This window comes from Chroicocephalus ridibundus, chromosome Z (genome assembly GCF_963924245.1).
Source record: "Chroicocephalus ridibundus chromosome Z, bChrRid1.1, whole genome shotgun sequence".
In the NCBI taxonomy this organism is placed as follows: domain Eukaryota; kingdom Metazoa; phylum Chordata; class Aves; order Charadriiformes; family Laridae; genus Chroicocephalus; species Chroicocephalus ridibundus.
In genome coordinates, this window is record NC_086316.1 from 52,641,510 (window position 1) to 52,666,491 (window position 24,982).

The following is a 24,982-nucleotide window of genomic DNA, read 5'->3' on the forward strand; positions in this document are numbered from 1 at the left end:
ATGAGGGTGTGCATACACAAGCAAAACAGGACACGCCTCCTAGCACGTTGTCTCCTGTAAATTGTTTCATCAGTGTCCTCTAAATCCCTCAAAAATTCAAGATAAAAATTGTCGGGACTTTAAATTAAATTTTTGAAATAACTGCTGAGGAATTTTGTCTCAGTATCCGAACTATTAGAACTGGATGCCTCTCTCATTTTTTTACAGATACAGACTGTGTCTATAAAACACCAGGTTCAATAAAATTGAATGGAATGAAGCACAAAAATGAAATATACTCTTATGCAGAATATTGGAATGCATCACTGCAAGACACCAATGAAGACCAGAATTTAAAATCATAATTAGACAAGAAGGATGAGAACGTTCAAGAAGAAAGAAACTTCACACAGAAAGGTTTATGATACTTTATATTCCAAGTGAAGACAGCTTAACAGAATTGAGTATCGTTGCTTACAAAAGGAAAAATATTTTGAGGTATTTTCAAGATTCAGATTTAAGGCTCAATAAGAACAGTGTCTTTGGAAAGGCCAAACCTGGTAGTCAAGAAAATTTACCACAACATATATTTATCAGAAGAAATTTTATTGCCAACAAATACAAAATTTTTGCTCTTGTTCCCTGATGTCTCATTATAAAGATAAAGCTTTTCCTTCACCACTTTTAAAGACCTGTAAATACAGCATTGTAAAAAATTAAAACAAACAAAGAAACAAAAATTGCAACAATAAATTAAGAAAAAGAAAAGGTAAGGAGGAAAGCACAACCCACCAAGCAAAAAAGGTATTAGAAGCAAAAGAAAAGTTATCAAGTGGAATCAAAGTATCATATTATGTTTTCCTTCCAAGAGAAGTTTGGGGGGTTTGCACACGAAATAAAATAGCAGCAAAGAAAAAGGATAAGTACAAGTGCATTTGTGTCCCACTGGAACTTGTTTTTGTTAACCAAAACAGTAGTACTCATCAGAATCAATTTTGGGATGCTTCTGCAGAGGCTGTGAGTCCTCCATAATAGAAGAATCACTGAACTGGTCCATATCTGAAGGGGTTTGGTGACCAGGGACATCATCCACTAAGGTGTCCAAGTAACTCCCCACTGATATTCCATCCAGTCCATCACTACAGTCTTGTAAACTGTTACAGCTGCCGTGGAGGGATGTCTCCTGACTTTCCAGCAAGCTGCACAGGCTGCCACTCAAACTGCTACCTCTGCTTGCAATGGCCTTCTCTTCAATCATCCACTTGATTGATTCAATACTTTCATTGATGATGAGTAGCTGACGCATAAGCTTCACATCAGTGGCTCGGAGATTAACCTACAAGGCAAAAGTGATTAAAAACATTATTCATTTTCTTCGAAATCAAACTCTAAATAGCAGGCTGGAAGCCACGAGTGGATTAAAAAATCCACACAAAATCCCCATCTTTCACATCTAGGACAAACCTATTTAAATAATTAGAAAAAATAAAAAAAGTTTAAGTATTGAGATACTAATGCTTTCAATGAAGTTCAAGTGAGAACCTTATCAGGCTACGTAAGCAGTTCATTAAAAGGAATGCTAGTCAATGACAAGACTTGTACATGCACTGGTACAATGGTATTTAGATGAGAAACACAGCTGCTGTGACAATTCTTGGGGATAGCTTTTCATTATGCAGAGAAGCAAGACACAAACCCATTTCCATTTACAATTACTGTAAACTGCTTAGCACATCCAGGCAACTAAGCACTTCTCCCAAATTATGCTTATTATGGCTACTTGGGTAACCTAAAATTTTCAGATGTGCACCATTTGGAAAAAGACTTACGGACTTCTAAATTTTATTCACACTACACGAGTTTTTGTTGCAAGCTGTTGTATAAACGCCTGAGAGTTGAATATTGAATTTACTGAAACTGTAAATTTCAAATTATTTAAACCCAGATTAGATGATGAGTTCACAGTCAACCACTTACTATAGATTAACATAAAGAAAAAAATTTGCAAAAAATAACTAAAAAATACACACTCAGCACAAAGTCCTACTTTCCAATTTAGTTGTGGTGGCTGGCGCTTACACACAGGAGTGTTAATGGTAAAGCACAGTGGAATATTACAGTGCCGCATTTCAAAGATATATTTAAGTTAACTGACTTCATGTTTTCCTTAACGGACGAACTTTATAAGCCACTGTTTTACTCAGATTTCCACAATGAGATGACACATAAATGTGAGGCCTACGGCTTTTATTTGTTCCTTCTTTCTTTTCACCTGACACATCACAAATGTTGGCAAAAAAATATCTATGTGACCCCCTATTCATCACAACACACAAGTAAAAATGCTGAAAAGGCAGTCTTGACAAATGAGTTGACCATAATATGAAAAGTGGAGAACCAGAAGCTACTTCTACCCATACTGTGAGAAGATAATGCTAGTTTGTGACCTAATCAACTCTCCAGCCCTTTCCAACAGCACCTCACGACTACTGAATGTTTGACGTCACAACAGACACACTTCCAGAGTCATCACTTCCACAGTAAGTCCTCCGCCTAGATGAACTTTTGCCATAGTGCCAACACAGGGCATGCATGCTTAAAACCACTGGAAAAAAGGCGCCAGTCATTGCAGATTAACTCATAGGGATACCATGTCTAGCATGTAATTTGTGTCATATTTTATCACATGTTCTTACATCCTTTAATTGTACTAAACAAGCATTCTACAGGCAGATATGTCACTGCTTTAATACGTGCATTTGGAAAATACTTTGTATATAATTTGAGTGTACTTCTCTACAAAAATACGCGTGCCATTATGTTTGATATATACACATGTATTACATGCTTTTCTTTCACGGTGTACTAAAATCTTAACTTTAAGGTCAGTAATTCGTAAAAGATAATACATTATATTGAAAATTTGAATGTCTTCACTCAGATGAGAAATACGGAAGAAAACATGTAAGATCTGTTATGCCAGACAATAGACATTTTCTGCTATTCTCCAAGTCCACAGTTATTATACAGAAATACAGCAGCTGTATTGTTCATCCACAATGGACTGGAATGGAATCACTATTCTCAGGAAGCAAAGACTGTATCTTGTTTTGCCAAGAGTGCAATCTGGACACAGTTCTTTCCACACTCAGATGCCATCTTCTCAATATACTAAATTACACTTGCCTGGTACAGTTGTTCAGAAAGTTATTTTAATGTATTTTTATTCTGTTAGATACTGCAGAAGATTGTACTGGCTCTGGCTGGGATGCCTCATAGCAGCCAGTATGGTGCTGTGTTCGATATCTGTGACTAAAACAAGTGTTGGCAGCACACCAGTGTTTCAGCTGCTGCTGAACAGTGACTGCACAGCATCAAGGCCTTTTCTGTTTTTCACTCTGCACCCTCAGTGAGTAGGTTGGGGCTGAGAAAGATGTTTGGAGAGGACAGAGCTAAGACAGCTGACTAGACCAATGGCATATTCCCTGACCTATAATGTTGTGCTCAGCAATAAAACCTGTGAGTTTGGTTTTTCTAATGTAGCTGTTGCTTGGGGACTGTCTGGGCATTGGTCTACTGGAGGGAGATTGTGATGACTTTGCATCACTTGGTTTTTTTCTTTCTTTCCTTCACTTACGAAACTGTCTTTATTACAAGTCATGAGTTTTTCTCACTTTTATTCTTCCAGTTTTCTCCCCCATGCCAGGAGGGGAAGAGGGAAGTGAGTGAGCAGCTGGTGGGCACTTATTTACTGGCCAGGGTCAACCCAACACAAAGACATTTTAAGGTTTGCTAGTAACAGACTGTCGATGTAACTCTCATGTGTATTCCCAGTCTCCTTCCCCAGTTCCCAGAATGACTTGTGAATTATCCTCAGTGCCATGTCACAGAAGTTAACACAGCTAACCTGGTACTGTGCAAAATATCTTTACTATTCACAGTTTTAACAATACTGCCCATCTATCATTGTTCAGATGTGAGGATCTGTAAACAGATTGACCATTTTGTAGCTCTCCTGCTCAAGGCAGTTCCTCTGCTCCTACCCATAAATCACTATAAACCATTTGCTCAGCAACTAGGCTGTCATGAAAGCAGTAAATTACCCGACTTCCCCCATGCAACTACAGACTTCAGCAACTTGCTGAATATAAGCAAGCTTGGAGACAGGAAATTTCCCAAGAGGCTGATTAAGGAAATGTTTAGCAGAGCTAGCACCAATACACCCCTAATGAAACAGTCCCTTTTAGATAGAGATCTCATGTATTTCAGATTCAGTTCACAATAAATCATTTTTTTTCTCTAAATACACACACAGCTTCAGCATTTCCGTGGAACAGCCTTACTTGGAGTAATTCTTTGCATTCCTGCGTACTTGAGTCCTCTTCCTCCAAGCTAAAACATCACCCCAACTCTCCCATACCAAGAGTGTGCTTGTCCTAAAGCAAACATTAAAAAGGAGTCCACCAAATGTCATCTTTCTTTAACATGTTTTCCTTCATCATTTGCTTGATAACACAAAAATGTCACTACGACATTTCTTGCCTCTTATCTGCTTTAGCCCAGACACAATCTCGTTCGTTCGTACTCACTTATGTAGCTGTACCCCATGTAACTCTCGGAGCAAACAAGTCAGTTCTGAGATGGTTCAACTATAGGGATAAGGGACTAAACACAACAAAATTGCAGTATGTTTGACTGCTCCATTCCTTATGCACAGCAGCAGGTGCACTTCAGATATACTCTAAACAGAGTGTATTATAGCTAATGTAGATATTCCAGAATGGTTTCTACATCTGCTTTTTGAGTCAAAGGCAGAGCACAGCACCACCATAGGGTAGGTGTGTTTGTGCATCTATCAGTCCTCAGCACAAACGTGTGGTCTACAGAGGAAATGAATTGTGACAAGAGAGCAAAAGAAATTCTGGTTATAAGCCAGCTTTTGTATCTTTTGCGTAGTTTGTATAATCACAGGAAGAACTGTAAATGTTGAACATTAAACAGCTAGTCATGGCAAGAGAAAATGAAATTGAAGTCACAGTGAGTATCTTTCAATCTGGTAGCACTGGCATTCAGACACAACCAGATCTTCAGTCTGGAAGGGATAAATGGCCTAAACACCTCTCTATGCCTCCCTCCCTCTCATACTGGTTGTTCTAACAAGATATTTTTTCCTTACACAACTAGCCTTCCTTGTGGTCTTCCACATGTGCAACATTGCCATAATTTATTGAAGAGAATTTATATATATATATACAAACAGATGGACATCTGTGTATACATATGTATACACATTTATATCCAAATATGCATGTTATTTTAACATATACAGTGTTTTTAAAAGAGGACTTGACTCGGTTATTGGTTTTAGAATAGAACTCTTAATGATCAGGGCTGTTAACAAAGACAATTTTCACTTTCCTGGCAGTCACCCAAAATAGTGCATTAGCTGTCCCTAGCCTGGTCACTTTGCTTTTGGATCAAAGTCACACTTGCACTCTGACTACGGGCAGAATGGACTTCTGTTTTGCTGCTGCATGTTCTGAAGACTTAATCTTCCAGTCACCTCCAAACGCAGTGGATCCCCTTCCCCCCCAAAAATGACAAAGCTAAAAATTCTGTTCAATATATCCTTTTAATCTATCAAAGCTGTCTGGAACTCTAGTTCCTTTCTGATAATCTAAAAGAAAGCGATCTGTTTCTTTTAGATTTCTGGGGACACGAGCTGCTGCTGCTTCTTTCAACTACAGGAAGTCTGCAGGGATATTAATGGTAACCATAAAATCTGAAGAAAAGATACTCCTAAGTTTATTTAAAAGATAGTTTCATTTTTCCTCAACACCTTTATATTGCGTGCTGTGAAGAGCTCAGCACAGTAAAAGGAAAGGAAGTGAGAGAGCATGAATAACAAGATACTTCCTTCAAGACAAATCTTTTAGCCAGAGCACGGTGAAATAAGTCACTACAAGACACAGAATCTTAAACTTACAAGTTAATGGATTCAGGGAGCTATTTAAGTCACTCAGCTCAAAAGCTCTGCCCTCTACAGGATCTCGAGCTAGTCTCAAACACTGATCTAGGGTTGGCTACTATGGAATCCATGTTTCTAAAGCAGTATAATTTTGAACAGATATTGCACAATAAATTAATGTTGGGTGGAAACAGTAGCAAAATACAGTACCTGACTGAAAGCAGCTCAGAGGTTCAGCACGCGAACAGTCTTGCAGGAGAGAATTAGCACATGAAGAGGTCAGACGAAATGGGCACTGGAGCCAATTCCATCTGTTGTTAAACACTGCCACAGCCAACTCTATTGCCCATTTTACAAACGGAATTTCAAACCAGTAGAATCTTTCCATGCCCACCAGGTATGCGTGACCAGTATGGTTTAGGAGTATTAATGCTACTGCTGTTTTCCCTTTTCTAGGGTGTGTCAGAGACAGCTTTCCACTTTCCCGTTAAGTTTCTTCTGTTTCCCGTGTCGTTCAGGATAAACAGTTTTATGGTTACCCAGGCATGCCTATCTCCTCTTTCTATTTTTAAAGGCAGATTACCTCAGTTTTCCATGGAGTAATGAATTCTACAAATTCATTTGAGATTTAACAAAAAAACAACAACAAAAAAGTAAAAAACCTAACAATCAATGTCCAAATAATAATTTGTTTTGAATTCTGATAAATCTTTTTCTTCAGAAAAGCTAAGCTTGCTCCACTTTCTTCTGGTGTTACTTTTGCTATTACAAACACTGAGTAACATTTCTTAAAGTAACTAAGAAAATTAATTCCTGAGGAGAAACGTGAGAGTGTGAAAAATAAAATAAACACTGGTTGTCAATGTCGAATTATTTGAGTCTTAAGAAGATACAAATTTAGTAAGCACATATAGAAGGATATAAAACCCATCAATAAAGCCTCACCAACCAATTCCGTAAGAGAATATGCATAACAAGCTAAAAGACCATAAGCAATCTATTCAAAGTCCAAAATTCAGAATATATGAATGCAAGCATTATTTAATTGGAGTTGCTGAGCTAACACATTTATAACAGGGACAAGTATGGTTACACACAGAGGCTTTGTTTGTTAAGCAACCACCATAAAGCAAGAAGTATGCCACTTGAAGGTTAGCAAGCTCAGAATGATATTACACTAGCTTCTCAACACCAGTGAGTAAAATAAATGCTCTTTTTTTTGCCCATTTAACATCTCTAAAATAAACCCACAAATGACAGATAAGGGACATATGTCTGCTCCTAAAACATGCAGGATGCTTAACAGCCTGTGCATGAGCTCCGTCCTACTTTAATTAATACGTATGCATGTGCATGACTTTAAACCTCTTGCCTACTTCAAAACTGTCCCACTGACTCAGGATGTTTGCATTGGTTTCTTCATATAATTAAGCCACTTTGGGCAATGGCATTTCAGGATCAAGATGAAAAAGCAGAATGCCTAGAGTGACTTCTGAATTTGAACACAATCTGTAGCATCACCCGTCAAAACACCAGAGAGCTTTTATGTGACAGAGTATAAGAACACAGGTTTACTATCCTTAGCTGGAAAGGGATCATCTATGCACAGGTGGAACCATAACTGCTTGTGGGAATGCTCCATATCCACTCCACTACAAAGTCAACTGGCTTAGATTAGTTCAGGCACTACAATAATCCAAGCTAACCCAATCAACCTGACACTATATGTGAACACTCTCATTTCTTCAATTTCTTCATATGCATAAACAATGCAGGTGGTGTCCAAAGCCTGGCAGAGATAAGACTGTCAGTGAGTTGACGTAGGTCCTCCAGTGTTCATCATTATGCCATGTGTGTCTGACTGTGATTTACCACACTGATTTAGGGAAATTAAATTTCAGTCAACAATGATATATGTAGATCAACAGTTTTTTGTGCATCTGGTTTCCTTCAGCATGGACTTGTGTTATAATGTATTGCTGAAACATTTTCCCATTTATTTCCTCATATTTTTTTTAGGCTTGTGGTAATCTCCAGACAACAAAGGAGCACATAAAAAAGCTACACATACAAAAGCCAAATTTATGTGACCCATCATTGATTTGCAGTTGCAGTTTGCTGATCTAGTTTATTTCTGCAAATTGAATAAGTTTCAGTGTCACTTCCACAACGAGTCGCAGTAAAAGCATTGTGGCAGTTTACAGAAGCAGTCTTGATGGCTTACTTTTTGCCTTCTTTTGCAAAAGAGATCATTTATACTGTTGTTTCTCTTGGAGACTCCAAAATTGTTAAAATCCTCATAGCAGATTTTTAGTCATAATTCATTACAATCTCTGAAGTCCCGGCTGTTCAGAAAGTGAGCAGTCATTAAGCCTTCAGTTTCTGTTTGTGCCCTTGACCTTGCTAGTTTAAAAAGAAGCCCTAGCCTAATCATAGAATCATAGGGTTGGAAGGGACCTCTGGAGATCACCTAGTCCAACCCCCCTGCCAGAGCAGGGTCACCCAGAGCAGGTTGCACAGGAACGCGTCCAGGTGGGTTTTGAATGCCTCCGGAGTTGGAAACTCCACCACCTCCCTGGGCAGAGAGATCCTGATACTGTTCCAGCCTGCTGCAGTTCCCGTGCTATCCTGCACAAAATGCTTACCGTAAATATTTCTACAGGTCCTTCTGTAAAATTTGGCAGGAACGTAACATAGCTTTGTGAACAGTGTTTTTTTAACTAGGAAGGAGAGACAGTGTGATTTGGCATCAGCCAGAAAAGGATTCTCCTTCTGCAAGCAGAGCTTACCAAACACCCATTAGCTACAGCAAGGAAGTGGGCAGGTCAGATCTGAGCCACCATCGGAATAATCAAGAGGCAGAGCAAGTCCATGAGGGAGCAAGTTAGCTCAGTAAGAAATGTGTCTAAGTAAGTTAATGAACAGGTTTCAAGGACATTCCTTGCAAATATATGAACAAAACATTATGCTAGTATGGTTATCAACTGGTATAGGAAATTACAGTATTGGTGATTTACATTTCTCTTACAACACAGTATTTTAATATGTTAATTTTATACATACTAATTGATCCCCCTCAGACTTGACAGGAAAATACATACCGCCAAGTTGTGCAATTGTTTAATTACATTATCTCTGTAATAAAAAAAAAAAGTGGATGTCAAGGCCTTTCTCTACCTCCCTGAAATGCGGGTGATCCTTTTCTGTGGAGTACCTGTGGGCAGCCTGCCATCTGGATTAATACCTAGTAAAATATCAATGATTTGGATGAATCATTCACTCAGTAGGGTACATTTTTTATATCTTTTTTAACATTATACTATTTAAGGTGTCTTGTATGCTTAAGTGTAACACAAAATTCTCAGGGAAAAATCCTTTCCTGTTTGTTTGTTTGTTTTAGTTTTTTGGCCATGGTTTTATTTTACTGAAAAAAAGAAGAAACAATTTAAATACCTACTACGTAGATATTATGATGATTATCAGAGAGAAACATGCTATGGTCAGAGACCAAGTAGCAGGAAAAAAATAAAGGTTAGTTAGTTAAGTCCCTATTTCATCACCTCCTGCCCAAATGAAATAACTGCTAAAATCATCTCTTCAAATACGGAAACACCACAGAATTCAGGGAGGGAAACATCCAGCCTCAGAAGGATGACTGAATATAAAAGGAAGGTCTTGATTATTTTAAAACTTAGTTGAATGAACATGAAAGAGACCAGTGAGGAAATACTGGGGTCTGAGAAGAGTAAAAAGCTTCTAATACTATGGGAAGTTTTTACTGAATATTTCAAAATATCCCATACTGTTGTCATAAAAACAGCATCTGACCTTAGAAATCTATCTACTATGACAGAGGTGAAAACGTCCAGAAAAATCCATACTATGGACCCACATATGTTGACAGACAAGATAATACCACTGCAAATACCAGGTCAATACACAGCGGTAACAATCAGCTGCGGGTGTCAGAAAGTGTTACAGCAGATGGACGATCCCAGCATCATTATAACGTGTTCTGGATGCCAGCCACCACACAGGACTGTATGTGTCTTACCCATCAACGTGAGACAACACTGAGGCTCAACAGCATTTCTAGATCTTTTTTCCATTGGATTTCACTCTCTGCCTTATTTATGGTTGTCTTGACCAAAACATGCTCTTAAAAAAAAAAAAAAGAAAATTGGATAGAATATCTGTTCATTTCTGAATTAGATTTGGTTAATGAGCACTCCAGACCTGCTCATCCCTTTAAAATTAATCAGTTCTAATACTGGCACTGTGTAAGTATTCTCAAAAGCACAGAACTAAAATAAAAGTGAAATAAGATCATGGGTTTTGCTTACAGGTAAATCCAAAGTTTGAAAATGTTGCTTTTACTGAGACAACAGTGATCCTCACCTCATTATTTTTAAAAGGAAAAAAAAAAAAAGAAAAAAACAAAAAACCCCGACTTGTTTCATTAAGTCAGAACTGAGACATGACAATGTTACTACTGGAGACAAATCTGAACTTTCTTGAAATTCAAGTCTGCTTTCGCAATACCACTGGACAGACATGTAAGATTTTCAAAAAAATTAAAATCTTTGTCTGAATCTCCCCAGAATTTAAAATAGGATTCTGTTTGTAATAATTCTGTGGCCATGGAGATGGGCTAGATGGTCATGTTAAAAGCATATGCTTAATCTAACAAAAAAATCTTTGCTAACGGCAAACTCACATCCTATTTACTGAAGATTTATCTGAGTAAGAATAAAAGAAACTTCAAGGCAGCCTTCTAATTTTAAGTGATCACGTCCTCTTAGAACTGCTTTACTAGAGTTAGAAAGTGATAGGCTGATCATGGGGTGTTTTTTCCCTATGAAAAAGTTATGAACATCATGTTTTAGTGATAAATCTTTTCAAACTTACTCAATAAAAATGAGTCAACACATCTTATCAAATAAGGTTTGGAGTTTTTTTCCTTAAATTTAATCTGTGCACTACTTGAAATTGCATGTCTTTCAGATTCAGCCTTATTTTTAAGGGGAAAACTTCATCCAAATCTCCCCACTAGTGTAATCACCATCCCGCTAAAATATGGTTCATACACAGTCTTTGTGCCCAGATCAGGAAAAGTCATCTGAAAATTATTGCTCTGGTTTCATGTTTGCTCCTCTCATAACTGTATAGTTTTGAAAAGACTAGAACAGTAGTCTAAAATCAGAGTTTACAATGACTGCTTGAATGAACAATCACAGAATGGTTCGGGTTGGAAGGGACCTTAAAGATCATCTAGTTCCAACCCCCCTGCCATGGGCAGGGACACCAACCACTAGACCAGGCTGCTCAAAGCCCCATCCAGCCTGGCCTTGAACACTTCCAGGGATGGGGCATCCACAGCTTCCCTGGGCAACCTATTCCAGTGCCTCACCACCCTCACAGTAAAGAATTTCTTCCTAACATCTAATCTAAATCCACCCTCTTTCAGTTTGAAACCGTTACCCTTCATCCTATCACTACACTCCCTGATAAAGAGTCCCTCCCCATCCTTCCTGTAGGCTCCCTTTAGGTACTGGAAGGCTGCTAAAAGCGTTCCCTGAAGCCTTCTCTTCTCCAGGCTGAACAACCCCAACTCTCTCAGCCTGTCCTCATAGCAGAGTTGCTCCCGCCCTCTGATCATCTTTGTGGCCCTCTGCTGGACTCATTCCAACAGATCCATGTGCTTTTTATGTTGGAGGCTCCAGAGCTGGACGCAGTACTCCAGGTAGGGTCTCATGAAAGCGCAGTAAAGGGGCAGAATCACCTCCCTCGACCTGCTGGCCAGCTTCTTGAAGTTGTCATGTTATTTTGCAGACCCATCCAAATTCTGTTAGTCAGAAAAACCTTCCTGCCCATAGAAAGGATTCTTCAGTACCAAACTATATAAAAAGACACTGTTCACCCCATACTTGACTCTAAACACACATCATTCAGCTTTGCTCAGCAGAGATAATGGTCTGTATTAGCGTTAGAGAACAAATTCAGGCTTGTGATGTGGCTGGAACAGGCCTTCTCCAGTCACCCTTCCAAACTGATGTGTTAGTCTCATCCCAGGAAGGACGACGGATGTTCACTAGTTTTCTGGACAGGTGGCAAACCAATGCAGATCCTATTTCTTCTTACATAGAAATGCTTCACAGCTTCCTCCTTGCTGTCGGGACTGTTTTTCCTAATCATTTATAATTATTGGAAGGGTAAAGGTCAGAATCTGAAGCTTTGTAAATTAAAAAATTCTTTTCAGCAAACACTCAGTATTAAGAATCGTGTCCAATGTTTACTATGTCTCATAAGCACTTAACTGAGTTACAAAAATCAGTGCAACCATTCTTTTAACCAGTGGAGATTCTGTAGGAAGACAGAAAAAAATAATATTCAGGAAAATGCAAAGCAACAGAGCTGTTCTACCTTTGTTTCTACCTTGGAGTAAAAATGTGGGAGCTTGGAAACACTCAGCATATTTGTCACATTATAATTTTTGGATGTGCGCTTCCTTCTGTACCTAGAGAGAGGTAGGTTTCATGTCCAAAGCAGCAATGCAGTAAAATGACTCTCCTTCTGGAAGCATTTTAGTCATGAATGCAGCTGGTACTTAACAACAGTGAATGAAATTACAAATTAAGCCAGTAAAGCGTTTATAAAATCTGAAACTCCCAGTAGTTAAATAGCAATCTAGCATTGCTTTACAGGCACTAAATGCTTTCACTTCACCTGGCACTACACCCAGCATGGGTATACAATATTGCAAGTAGTTTATTTTACAGCACGGCAAGTGAAACATTCAGATAACTTCTAGCAGCTTAGCTAGTTTGTGTTTCCTGTTAATTAACAAACGTGCCATACCATTCCCTTGACAAAACATAAGTATTAAAAAATGCCAGGTTGGCGGGGAGGGAGAAGGATTAGATTGTTGAGAACAGGATTTGCATAGCTGTGCCAGGACTGCTCTTCTCCATGTTATGGAACCTCTGGGAGAGGTTGCATATTCTGATAAAATAAGAGTGGCTAACTTTAACACCTGACATATATATATGCTCCAGTGTCTTCTCCTTATCTGCTCTTTTGGAAGGAGGGAAACCTCCTTTGGAACAACTTTAAGGAGGGGATCCTCAAACACATTTTATTCCACATGCTCATCTGCAGGTAGGCAGCCAGAGGAACTCACTGCTGGAACACAGGACAGGATATTTCTGAAATAACTGACCATCCGAATATACTTCTAGATCTGAAAAAAACTTGAGCTGTATTGTTTATACCTTCCAAAGCTGTAATACAAGGTGGCTTACAGATCCTCTGGATGTATTTTGGTCACCTACTTTGGTCACCCTCCAGGCTAAGGTTTCTTCTAGTTGATTATCATGAACACTTCCCTGACACAGTCAAGCACCTCTTGAAGCTTGAAAACTGCTCAGGTATGTGGCTGAACAGCTTTTCAGAATCCATTGAAGAGAATACCTCAGAATGTACTTACCAGGCCCACTGGTCACTTTGGACACAACCCAGCTCTCACTAGAGACACAGACAGACAAGGAAAGACATTCACTGACACCTAATCTGTAAATGACTGATGACAAAGAGAGAGCATGTTTAAATCTGTGAAAAAGAAGGAAGATTACTTCAATAAGCGTACTTAAAATCTTTCTCCAAACCACATCCTCCAATACTGGTACTTGACAAAATGGAGTTTAGACATGTTACACACACAATCCTTAATCATGTTTTAATTTGACATAATTCACTACATAGCTGTGAATTCAACTACTACTGAATTAAGTATCCTAGTTGGACACCTATCTACAGGAAAACAAATAGCAATACCATGTGGATTACAGTGCAACAGTTTCAATGGACTCATATAAAAATATTGTCTCTGTCATTCTAGGTTTTACTCCTAGCACAGCTATAGCTTGCTGTAGACTAAAAATAAGAGCATACTTGGCTCTAGGGATACCAAGACCATTTGTATACTCACATGGCTCTGTGCATCATGGTGCAGAGTAAAACGAAGCTCAGAAAGCAACTTATCCTTGCGGCAAGGCTTACTACTTCACAATCAGCATCACTACGGTGAGCGCAGGCACAGAAAGTTTCCCAGCTAGATCTGGTTTATAGTCATTCAGCTGATAAAGGAGGACCCCTCACAGTCATACCCTTAACCACAAAGTACAGACGTACAGGAATGTTTTGTCGTCTACATTAAAGAAACATCATTATTTTAATTATTGATCTCCTTCTTGGCTTCTATGGCAGCCACACATTTCAGAAGAAGTGTTTCAGCCTCTTCCTCAAACTCCGTTGCAGTCAGTCCTATCCAGTTCTCTCTCCAATCCTTCTCCAGTCCTTGAACAACTTATCCCATCTGCCACAAAAAAGTTCATATTTTTCTTAAGTGGCTGAAAAGACCAAGATTCACAGGTATAAAATTCTTAGTGCTATGATTCCCTTTTGGCAGTAACTGAAGTTATCCAACAACAAGGATGATATTTCAAAACTGTGCTTGAAAACAACTACAGTACTTACAAGGCCACAGGACAGCCAGCTAGAACAGCTTAAGTGACCAAAATACATCCAGACTTTCCTAACAAGAAAACCAAACATATGAAAGTCTTACAGAGTTTGGGGTTGGGGTTTTCTTTTGTTTTTGTTTCCCCATCCCCCTCAGCATTCAGTAAACCAAATGGCCAAAACTGGGTATTCTTACTTTTCAGAACTGCTGTGCTGATGGACACCCTCACGCTTCAGTCCAAATTCAAGCTTCTCCTGCCTCCTCCTTTACTTGCTTTGAACAGTTGCAATTAATAGTTTCTTCAGCATTGTAAATAATGTAATAGCTTTCTGACAAGTCTGCAAAAAACTGTTTTTGTTGCAGTTATTTTAGAGCAATATTTGGTCAAGCTACTTCCGAGTCATCACAGCTTACGAAGTCATCACTTTCCAGTGATCCAGAGATATATATCTCCAAGTACAGAAGGTCTGCATTCACAAAAACCATGCTGAAGTTTCAAGCACTGCCTGTTACCTGCGTTTTAGAAAGAATTTTAAAATAACTATACAGAAGATTACAGACCGCATAGGGTACAGATGCTCTGATCTGAGGTAGCCTTAGCATTGCTATCCAAATAGTTACAGACTTCTCAAATTAAGAAACTAAATGATACACTGATGCCATCTCAGGCTCCAGTTGCCCTACTAGATACCAGCTCCCATTCCACACCAGTAAGGATAAGCGAGTGGTTTAAGCCACAATTCCACACAGCGAACAACTGGCATGAAGGCAAAAATGCTCTAACAAGCAGCCCCACTTCTGAGAGTGAGGGCTGGGAAACAAAAGCCACAAGTCTGCCTTCCTATCAAAAATGCTCCCCTTTTATTATGAGATTGCCCATAATATTCTGTTCAGAGCTCTTCATCTTTAAAAAACAGTAACCTGAGAAACATCTTTTGCTTCTCAGTTTTTGGAACTCTCAAAGCAGTTTTTGGAACTGCTTAAATGTAAGATTCCCAACTTCCATGGTTATAAATGCAGGTGAAAATCCAAGAGAAAAACTGCACTCAATTTAATTAAATTCCAATTGCTTTTCAAGACCTCAGATCCTCTGTCTTTTTACTCCTGTAACTTCATCCTCATTTGCTCCAGATTCCAGTTTCTAGCCTCTCTTCCAGGACACGGACAGAAATGAAACACATAGGAAATGAACATGTCCACTGTGGAAGGCTTACCAGGTTTTCAGCCTAAAGGCAGAGAACAGACAAAGGATCTTATAACCTTTAAAAAAAATGAATTGAAAATGTGTTCTTTAACTATTTACTGTTAGAAAAAAAAAAAAAGAAAGTACTTAACAGTAGAAATGCACTTGTTGGCCATCATCTCTGCTCAATATATGTATTTGGTATTATGCATTTCAAGTTTTTCCTGCTCACACACAAAAGGTAGTTTACAGTTACTGTTAGCTGTTAAGTATCCCCCCCAAAAAAAAAGTATCTACACAAAATGATGATGATCAAAGGGCTGGAGAACCTGCCTTATAAGGAAAGACTGAAGGAGTCAGACCTTTTTTCCCTGGAGAAGTCAAGTCTCGGGAGGGACCTTATCACAGTATTCCAATACTTAAAGGGCTGCTGCAAAGAGGACAGAGGCTCTCTCTTCATGAGGAGCCACGTGGAGAAGACAAGGGGCAACACATACAAGTTGCACCAGGAGAGGTTTCATCTTGATATAAGAAATAATTTTTAATAGTGAGGCCAATCAATCACTGGAACAACCTCCCCATGGACGTGGTAAAGTCCCCACTGCTGGAGGTTTTCAAGATGTGGTTGGACAGACTGCTCAAGAATCATATCCAGGCTCCATGAAAGGTTGAACCAGATGATCCTTTGACGTACCTTCCAGCCCAGGCTATTCTATGAAAATCATACCGTTCTCCTGATTTTATCAGAAAGTTTGTAATCTGTTTGCTAAAAGCTATTAGAAGTCACTTAAACTGTAGAGCTCTGTGCAGAAGGTGCTTAGTCTTTATGTCTTTCATTACAAATTGTCAGCAATCAGACTTCAAAAAGCAACTTCAAAGCCAAAATGTTTCCTCTACCCTTGAAACACAGCAATGAGGAACGAAACATCACGAAATGATAATATATATTCTTTGAAATAAGGGCTGCCAAAAGCGTCAGTATACAGGGGCAGTCTAACTGGAAGTCTCGAGTGAAGTATCCCTGACACTTGCCGTGATGATCCATACATGAGACAGAATCACTTTCACTGAAGTATTTCACCGTAAGGCTAGGTAAGGCGTCAGCAATGTTTCAGAGACCCTTGGTCAAGCAGTAGCTATGTCAGCAATGTAACCACATATTCACCTGTACTTCCTGGGGACTCAAACCCTTCAGCGGCTACTGTAGCTGAACGAGAACAGCCATAAGCACCGACTGCAACATGCAAATGTTCCACAATTTAAATCCTTTTGCCAGGCACTAGCTGAGATTTGCCAGTCAAAAGATATGTTTAAATATGCACTAATTTAAAGAACCTTGCTCACCTCATCCTTACAAAGATGGTCTGAAAAGATGGAAAACTTGGCAAAGTTCTGGTACTATAATTAGGTTGCAAATTTTTCTTGCTGGATTTGATCGTTTTCCCTAAAATCAATCTACAAATCCCTTTTAACCCAAGTATTGTAGTATCACTGCCCAACCTGCACAACATGTGAAAATTACAAACTCCTCTACCACATCTTGCAAATCAGAGGCTACAAAGGAGAGAACTTGTTAGCAAGATCCAAGATTAGCAGCTTTTTCAATGAAATTCAGGAGAACTTCAGGGGAAATAAGTTCATTTCTATTTCTGTATGCCTTCTTTCTACTTCTTAGAAGAGCCTCACTTTAGGAATTCACTGAATAACTGCTCACTAACAAACCAAGGTTAATCAAACGCTCCTACACAGGCTTGAGGCTTAGCCACTAGTAATTTTATATTTAAGATTTTATCTTCAATCAAGTTTTTAAGCAAAAATTCCAATTAATCTAATAGAAAACCAGCATCTGATACACAGCTTTGCGCTGCTGACTAGACACACTGAACCAGATCTTGGCTTCAATTAAGTCAATTGATGTTATCATACAAAACAGTGAATGTAGCAGCCTGTACCTACAACATGTGTTAAAGAGATGTTTCAAGTCACAGTTGTTGACTTTTTTAAAAAGGTCCTTTAAAGAAACTAATAAAGGCAGACCCCCCACAACTGTGGATCTAACAAATCTAAGCAAATCTGAAGTTGTTCAAACTCTTAAGAGCTGGTAGAACAGAGTTACACCAGCTCTGCCCTCCAACCTGCACCTTCACTTACAGGTGAAAAAAAAAGATAGAATAAGTAAAAAAGAAAAAAAGAAAAGAAAAGAATAAGAGAAGGACTGCCATTGTAATGATCATATTTGCCTTAATTCCAATCAGTAAAAAGTACTTTTATTTCTGCTTCATTTTGTCAGGGCTCCATGTTAATTAACCTTTTAAAAATAGTTAATAAAATAGAACTAAAAGAGCAAAAGGGGAGAAAACTCAACTACCGAGAGAGCACAGGAATATGCCTCTATGTCAAATAGCCTTAGCTTAAATCTGACACACTCAGCTTCTTGGCAATAGGATTGTTTCCATTTCTGTATCCCTTTACCCTAAGCACTCAGAATATCCAGTTTGGCCTTCAGATTCATTAACAATATTTGATCCTCAGCAGTGTTCACTGGAAGGAATCTCATCTACAAGTCCCAGCACTGCCATTTACCCCATTACTTCCAAGACAGAGTTTACCTTTTCTGCCTGAAATATTTTTATGCAAAGAATGCTACTTTTTTTATTACATGTAATGTAGACTATACTCTGTTTAACTTTTTTAGCTTTCAAAAAGGCAATAAAAAGTTGATTTGGAAAACTTTTGAACAAAAATAAAAAAAAGCCCTCACATTCTCTTTCCTCAGGTGTTTATGAAAATCTCCCTTTGAATAAGCCCAGAACTTGTGAAGGAGAAATGAGTCTTTTGAAGCAGTACCATTTCAGGCTGCAGAACGAACCTCACTGATTAGCTACTGCAGTGTGTAGCTGTTGAAGTCGTATGTATCAAATAGTGACCTCAGGAGCATGATACACCAGAAACAGGGCTGCAGCTATAAAGGGTTATTATTAATACACCAGTGGAAATTTCCATGTAAAATACCACAGGAGGAAAGAGTTTAACATTAACATTGTGACAAAATTCCATACTGAATAAAGGGCACATTGGCTAGTAGGAAGTACTCATCGCATCCTTGGATGACCAGAGCGTGGCATTTTGCCTCACACTGGCAGTTACGTCTTGCTTCTCCTGTTACTTGATGGCTTTATGCCTCAAAGGTTTTCAGGATCCAACACAGTCTCCATCGTGGCCTTGATGTGGAAAACTGAAGGTAAAAGAGGGGAAAGAAGGCCTAGACAAGCAGGCCCGTATTTCAAAAATGCACCACTCCGTGGTGCTTTGTGTGTGATTCCAGAGACTACCAGCAAAATCCGGCTTGAGGGGAAAAGATACATACAGCGGGAACTGCAAAAAGATCTGTAGCAGCAAGATGCAAGCCTCAAGGCCTTTGGCCAGCAGATGTACAGTTGCCACACACACACCCCGCCACCACCAGGTGCTTTAAATCCCAGTCAAAACCAGCATTTCCAAGTCAAATACTGACATGATAATATGCTTATCTCTTAACATTCCCCTGCAGCAGATGACACAGGAGAGGTAATCACTTCTACCAGTTCATTCATACTCTTCCAGCCCAAGGACACGGCAACTTGATCAGAGCTCTCAAAGCTTCCACCTCTCTTCCTCAGACTTATCCAGTCCAACAGATATAGTTACTTCGTTCAAAAGCAAGATAAGCATTAGCTTCTAATGCACAAGATGGACAGAAGAACAGAAAATCAGTTTCTTTGGAAGGACAACATGTGCATTGACAGGAAAGGAGATGGCCCTCCAGTTTAAAATGAACAAAAACTTCCACCAACTTCCACTCCTGTACGTTTGAATTTACTCTGGTCACTGGAAGGATTATATGCTGCCTGAGCTAAGGCTTGCTGTCTACTCCCAAGCATTACAAACAGGTTCAGGCATGCTTCCCTTATTCTTTACTATCAGGGGGCAAACAATAGGATGTCGGGGGAACACAGAGGTATTTTATAGAAGCTATGGCCTGGACAGAGATGAAAAAATGTAGTTAACAGTAAAATATAACCATAGCACAGTCAAGAGCTTTGGGATCACCATGATTCAAACATGATGATAAATCAAAACATACCAAGGCAGTATCTATAAAATCAATTTGTTTGTCAGATTTAGTTCAGGTTTTTCAGCACAGGCGCAGTCACTGTGACAAACAATGGCGTGGGAAAGGACAGAAGTTGAGCTGCATAACTGCCCAATTTTGTATAAAGCCAAGTTATCAAGTTAAGAAAAAACAACACAGAAAATAGCCACATCTGTCCAAAGTATCCTCATCGACAAAAACAAGAATACAAGGAGATAATGAAGACAGTACTGCTCAGCATTAGAGATCAAGATGTCAGCACAGTAACAAGTGTCAACTTTTTTGTATGTGACTAGAAAAGTAGAGCCTGAATAATGTTGCTTTGTAAACACTTAAAAAAATGTTTGTCTCAAGTCTGAAGCAAGCAAAAAAAGCACAGATGTGTCTATCCAAAGTTCAGTGAGTGGGCTGCAGAAGCTGCGATCATAGCACAACTAGAAAAAGATAGCTTGATGGATGACACTTGGTTTTCTAAACTTCTAATCTTTTCCGTTTTTTTCGCCTGTTTACTACTGCAGCAGCTACAAACTACTTTCTACGTGTTCACGGCGTCTTTGGCCTTGCAGGGAAGCCAAAGAATAACATGTTACAAAGAGGTGTGAAGTAAGAAGCTAGATAGAAGTTTTGGCTCTGTTCTAGGAATGATGTGCAGAAAAAGGAGAAAAAAATACAGAAAGAAATAGCGTGGTTTTTACGCTGTTTAATTGTTCTTAAGTTGATTGGATCTGTACAAGGTCACAAAGAAAACTGCAGAGGGGAAAGTGACAGATTAAGAACCTGAAGAAACCTTAAGGATAGAGGAAAATCCTTAGGTTGCTAATGAGAGTAGAAGAAAACCCTGGGAGGACAGTTCACTTTCATTCTCTGCATTACAGAAGACGGCCAGGAACACGAAGAAGATGCAGACAGAGTATCAATACTTCACCTTTTTAAAATAGTCATGATATTGGTGGTTTAATGGGCATACCCAGACCAGAAGTCAAACAGGAAGAGGTGCGTAACAGAACTGCCCTTTCTTAGCATGAGCAATGAGTTCAGATATGAAGGTCAGTCAGTCATTGAAGTGACAAGGAACAGGAGAGGTCCAGGATGTTGGGACTAAAACACATTCACACTGAGGATGGGGAGAAAAAATAGGGAAACTGGGTGGCAGAAAGAAGAGGAGGCAAACTAAAGACTGTGACATGAAACTTGCAAGGGTAAAGTAGGTGAAGAGAACAACTCAAAAGGTAATGAGGCCAAGCCACCTCTCCCCTTAATAGGCCTAAATGTCATGACATGTCTAGAAAGTCATGTCAAGAACTCTGGCTACCTTATCTGTTTCCTTTGCAGTCTGACCTCCCTAACAGTTTTACACTATAAGCTACCTGCAAGTCACTCTACAACCATTGTGCAAGCTTAAAATTCAAAATTAAACATGAGATATGCTCACAATGTGGAACTTACTGTTAAAACCGAAATTCACAGAGATCATCACATTAAAATACATTGTCAGTTTGATTTATGAGGATCTCTTAAATTGTATGAAGTCATACAATAGCAAGCGTGACTTATAAACAACCTTCCAAGATTAGGGTCATCATCTTGGCTATTAAATCTCAGAATATTCTTTTTTTCCCTTTCTCCTAGCAATCTTATTCTTTAAAAACTCTTACAACCCCACCCACCTTTCACTTGTAAGGTTACACAGGGACTGATGGTTTGGCACTATACTTGTTCAAATAGGATGAGATTGCTTTGTTTGCTGTAAACGGCTGAATTCCAAGATAGTTGCATAAAGTCATCTCAACACATTGCCAGCAAAATCCTCATCCCAACAAGATCAAACTCCATACTGTTTTCAAATAAGCTTAGTGGCGAGAACTATGGAAAGAACTGCTACTAAAAAGAGTCTTTTGGGACCTCACATAACAATTACACCCTAATAAAAATAGAAGCCAACTACGCTTGCACATCTGAAGTACTCTGCATTGTCATAACCATATCTGCTGAGTGTTCACTAGTTGCTTGCTCACTTGCTTCCAAGGAGTGGGTTTTTTTTTTTTGTTTGCCTTAAAGAAGAAAGAAGCCAGTTTTATGGCATCATCAAAAAATAAATTTATTGAGATGGTGATATACAAAGTACGACAAGCACCTGCATTAAGACAGTAAACAAAAGTTCTAAACTAAATACAGCACAGTCCCATCACAGACCACTGGCAAAAAAAACCCAACCTCTTGGCCAAATTATAAATAGCTGCTTGTTCAAGAGTTACTGTGCACCTTCTGCACCGTCTGTTCAGAACTAAATAAGTCTCTGAAGACCAGTGTCCAGAAATTGAGATTACCAGGCCAAATTTTCAGCCCCAAACCATCCAGTGTCGCTTTAGGTATTATGCACCAGCAGGAAACAGGTGTGATGCAGAAGATGTATTCACATCAGAGGAAGACCAGTGCATTGCTTTGTTTATTGGTACACCAGCTTCCACTACTTTTAACCAGCTGACAGAGGAACCAGAAGCCAGCCGTGAGCCGCTGGCGACCTGCCACCCGGCGAGAAAAAAAAAGAGCCGGCAAGTGACAGGCGCTTCTGGCCACTGGGCCAACAACCTCCTGCTCACCTGGTCGGCGGCACAGAGGTCGCAGCCCCCCTGCTGCCACCTCGGGAGGCAGAACCATCTCCCCGCGGCCGGGCGGCGGGAAAGCGGCTCCGCGTCCCGGGCCGACCCCGCAGGGGAGCGCTGCCCGCGGCGGGACGGTGCCGCCGGGGTGGTGGGGGGAAAGGGCTGCAAAGGCGCCGGAGGCGCTGCCGCAGGGCCCCTCGGCCGGCGCCCGGCTACTCACCATCTCCTGCTTCAGGAGGTGAAGTTTCGTCTCCAGCCTGGCCAGGGAGGCGGCGGGGCGGCGGCGGGGGCCGGGGGCCGCGGCGGCGGCAGGGGGGCGTCCCGGCAGCTCCTCCCCGCGCAAGGGCCGCGCCAGGCTCTCGGGGACTTTGCGCCCCATTTTTTGCTCGACGTCGCGGAGGTCCGGCGGGGAGCCGGGCTCCATGGCTGGCCCCGCGGCGGCGGTGCCGGGCACTACCCGCGGCCGCCCGGGCGCTGCGGGAGCGCGGAGACGCGGTAATCCGCGGCAGCGGCGGGGCCGGCGGCCGAGCCGCGCAGGTGACCCGCCGCAGACATAGGGATTTCCCGGGCGAACCAGCGCCTCCCCCCCCCGCGCCCTCCGCCCTTCCCCGGCCCTCCTTTGCCACCGGGTGGAAAGACAAAAGTAGGCAGGCGGGGACGAGGGAGAAAAACTCGTCCTAAGCCAAGGAAAGCGGGGGGGGCGCGCCCTCCGGCCCCGCTCCGGCGGGACGGCGATGCGCCCCGACAGCTGCCGCCTACCGGCCCCGGGCACCAGGACCCGAGTCATCGCGCGTCTGGGCCGGACGCAACTTTAAAGGCCGCTGGCAGGTGGAAGAGGCGCGGCGCGGCCCGCCTACCGTAATGCCTGGAGAAGAGGCGCGGCACGGCGGCGGGAGCGGTGGGGCGCCCCCGCACGGCGGGGAGTGCTCCCCCCCCGCTTCCCCCCCGGCCTGGCCCGGGAGCTGCCGGGCAGGGCTTGGGAACCCTGCGGGGAGAGGGAGAGGGAGAGGGAGAGGGAGAGGGAGAGGGAGAGGGAGAGGGAGAGGGAGAGGGAGAGGGAGAGGAAAAGGAAAAGGGAGAAGGAGAGGAGAGGGAAGGGAGAAGAGGGAAGGGAGAGGGAGAAGAGGGAGAGGAAAAGAGAGAAGAGGAAAGGTAGAGAGAGAAGAGGGAGAGGGAGAAGAGAGGAGAAGAAAGGGAGACGAGAGGAAAAGAGAGAAGAGGAAAGGTAGAGAGAGAAGAGGGAGAGGGAGAAGAGAGGAGAAGAAAGGGAGAGGAGAGGAAAAGAAAAGGAAAAATGAACACGAATAGGTGCAAAAAAGAGAAAAGAAGAAGAAAAAATAAAACTACTATCCAGAGCTCTGTGACCCTAGATCACTTTCTAACAGGGATAGGAGTATACATACAGTGTGAATGTTTCTCCCACTCATCAAACGGGTTTCATTGCAGGCAGGCTGATTCTCCTTCCCCCCACTCCCCCTGCCGCATTATTATTATTTTTGTACCCCTTTCCTCCCCCTGAAAAGGCACGGTTTGCTAGCTGAGACAGTTACTGTAACTCTGATAGCCAGGCACATGCTGTCTGTGCAGATAGCAACGCTGGCAGCGCCCTGTCGCTCCTTGGCCCGGGATGTGGCTGCACACACCTGTCGCGGCACTGAAAAACCTTTCAGGCATGAAAACTTGGGGTATGAATAGCCCCATCCATGGAGCTGCAGCTGACGCATGTCAGGGGGGTTGATAGAGTGAGACCAGGCACTCACTTTGTGTGCCAGGTCCTTTATAGCAACTAGGATCACAAAAAGTGGTGTGGTAAGCTTGGGAAACAAAATATTGTTACAAACTGGATGTTCTCTGTGAAATATTTTCATCAGTACTTTAAAATCTAGGAGTTATTTATCAGAGCACTTTGCAACGGTTTAGCACAGTTAAGCAAAAAACCCACAGACACAGGTGCATTGATTTTAGGCCAGGACCCTTACTGTATCAATATAATCAGACTATCTGTAAATCCTTTGCTTGAGACACATACAAAGACATTTATGTCTCCCATTCGTGCCAGGACAGTTTAGTTCAGATGGCCAAAAAAAAATCAATATTCTTCTCAGAAAAGAAGGCCAAAAGCAGCCACACACACAAAATCAGAATCCTCTTTCTTAATGCCACCATCCCCAAATGTGTCCTACAGTTCTATTTTAATTTATGGATATTTGCAGCACAGCTTCCGTATAACCTCAAATTAATATTGATTTGTGCCATTCTATAAATTAGCAAGGATCATTTTGAAGTTCTTCCTATGTGAACTATGAACATCTTGTCAAGTAAAAGTTTATATTACTGTTGCAACAATATTGAACTATACAAGGGGGGTTCTTTGCTATACAAGAAGGTCATGATTCAGTTGTTTTCAAGCTTGTTTTTTTAAGAGATTTTTTACAAACAAGATCCGAAAGATTATTTTTTTAAATGATTCCAAGTTACCTCAATTATGAAGCATTTTCAAACGGGAATGTAAGAAGAAATAGTCCAAAGTTTCATGTTAGTTTAAAAAAAGTGTTCCTATTGATAAAAAAGTTCCCCGAATCCTACTGTAAATAAT

General features: G+C 40.8%; 1 protein-coding gene across 1 annotated transcript; it reads right to left on the reverse strand.

The window, feature by feature from the left end:
- Positions 1-564: 564 nt before the first annotated feature.
- Positions 565-23,173, reverse strand: LURAP1L (leucine rich adaptor protein 1 like). The gene is made up of 2 exons (XM_063321261.1): positions 22,607-23,173; positions 565-1,315 (listed from the first exon to the last, which is right to left on the reverse strand). The coding sequence occupies exons 1-2, from the start codon at positions 23,171-23,173 to the stop codon at positions 941-943; spliced, it is 942 nt and encodes a 313-aa protein (XP_063177331.1). The 3' UTR covers positions 565-940.
- Between the last annotated feature and the right edge of the window lie 1,809 nt (positions 23,174-24,982).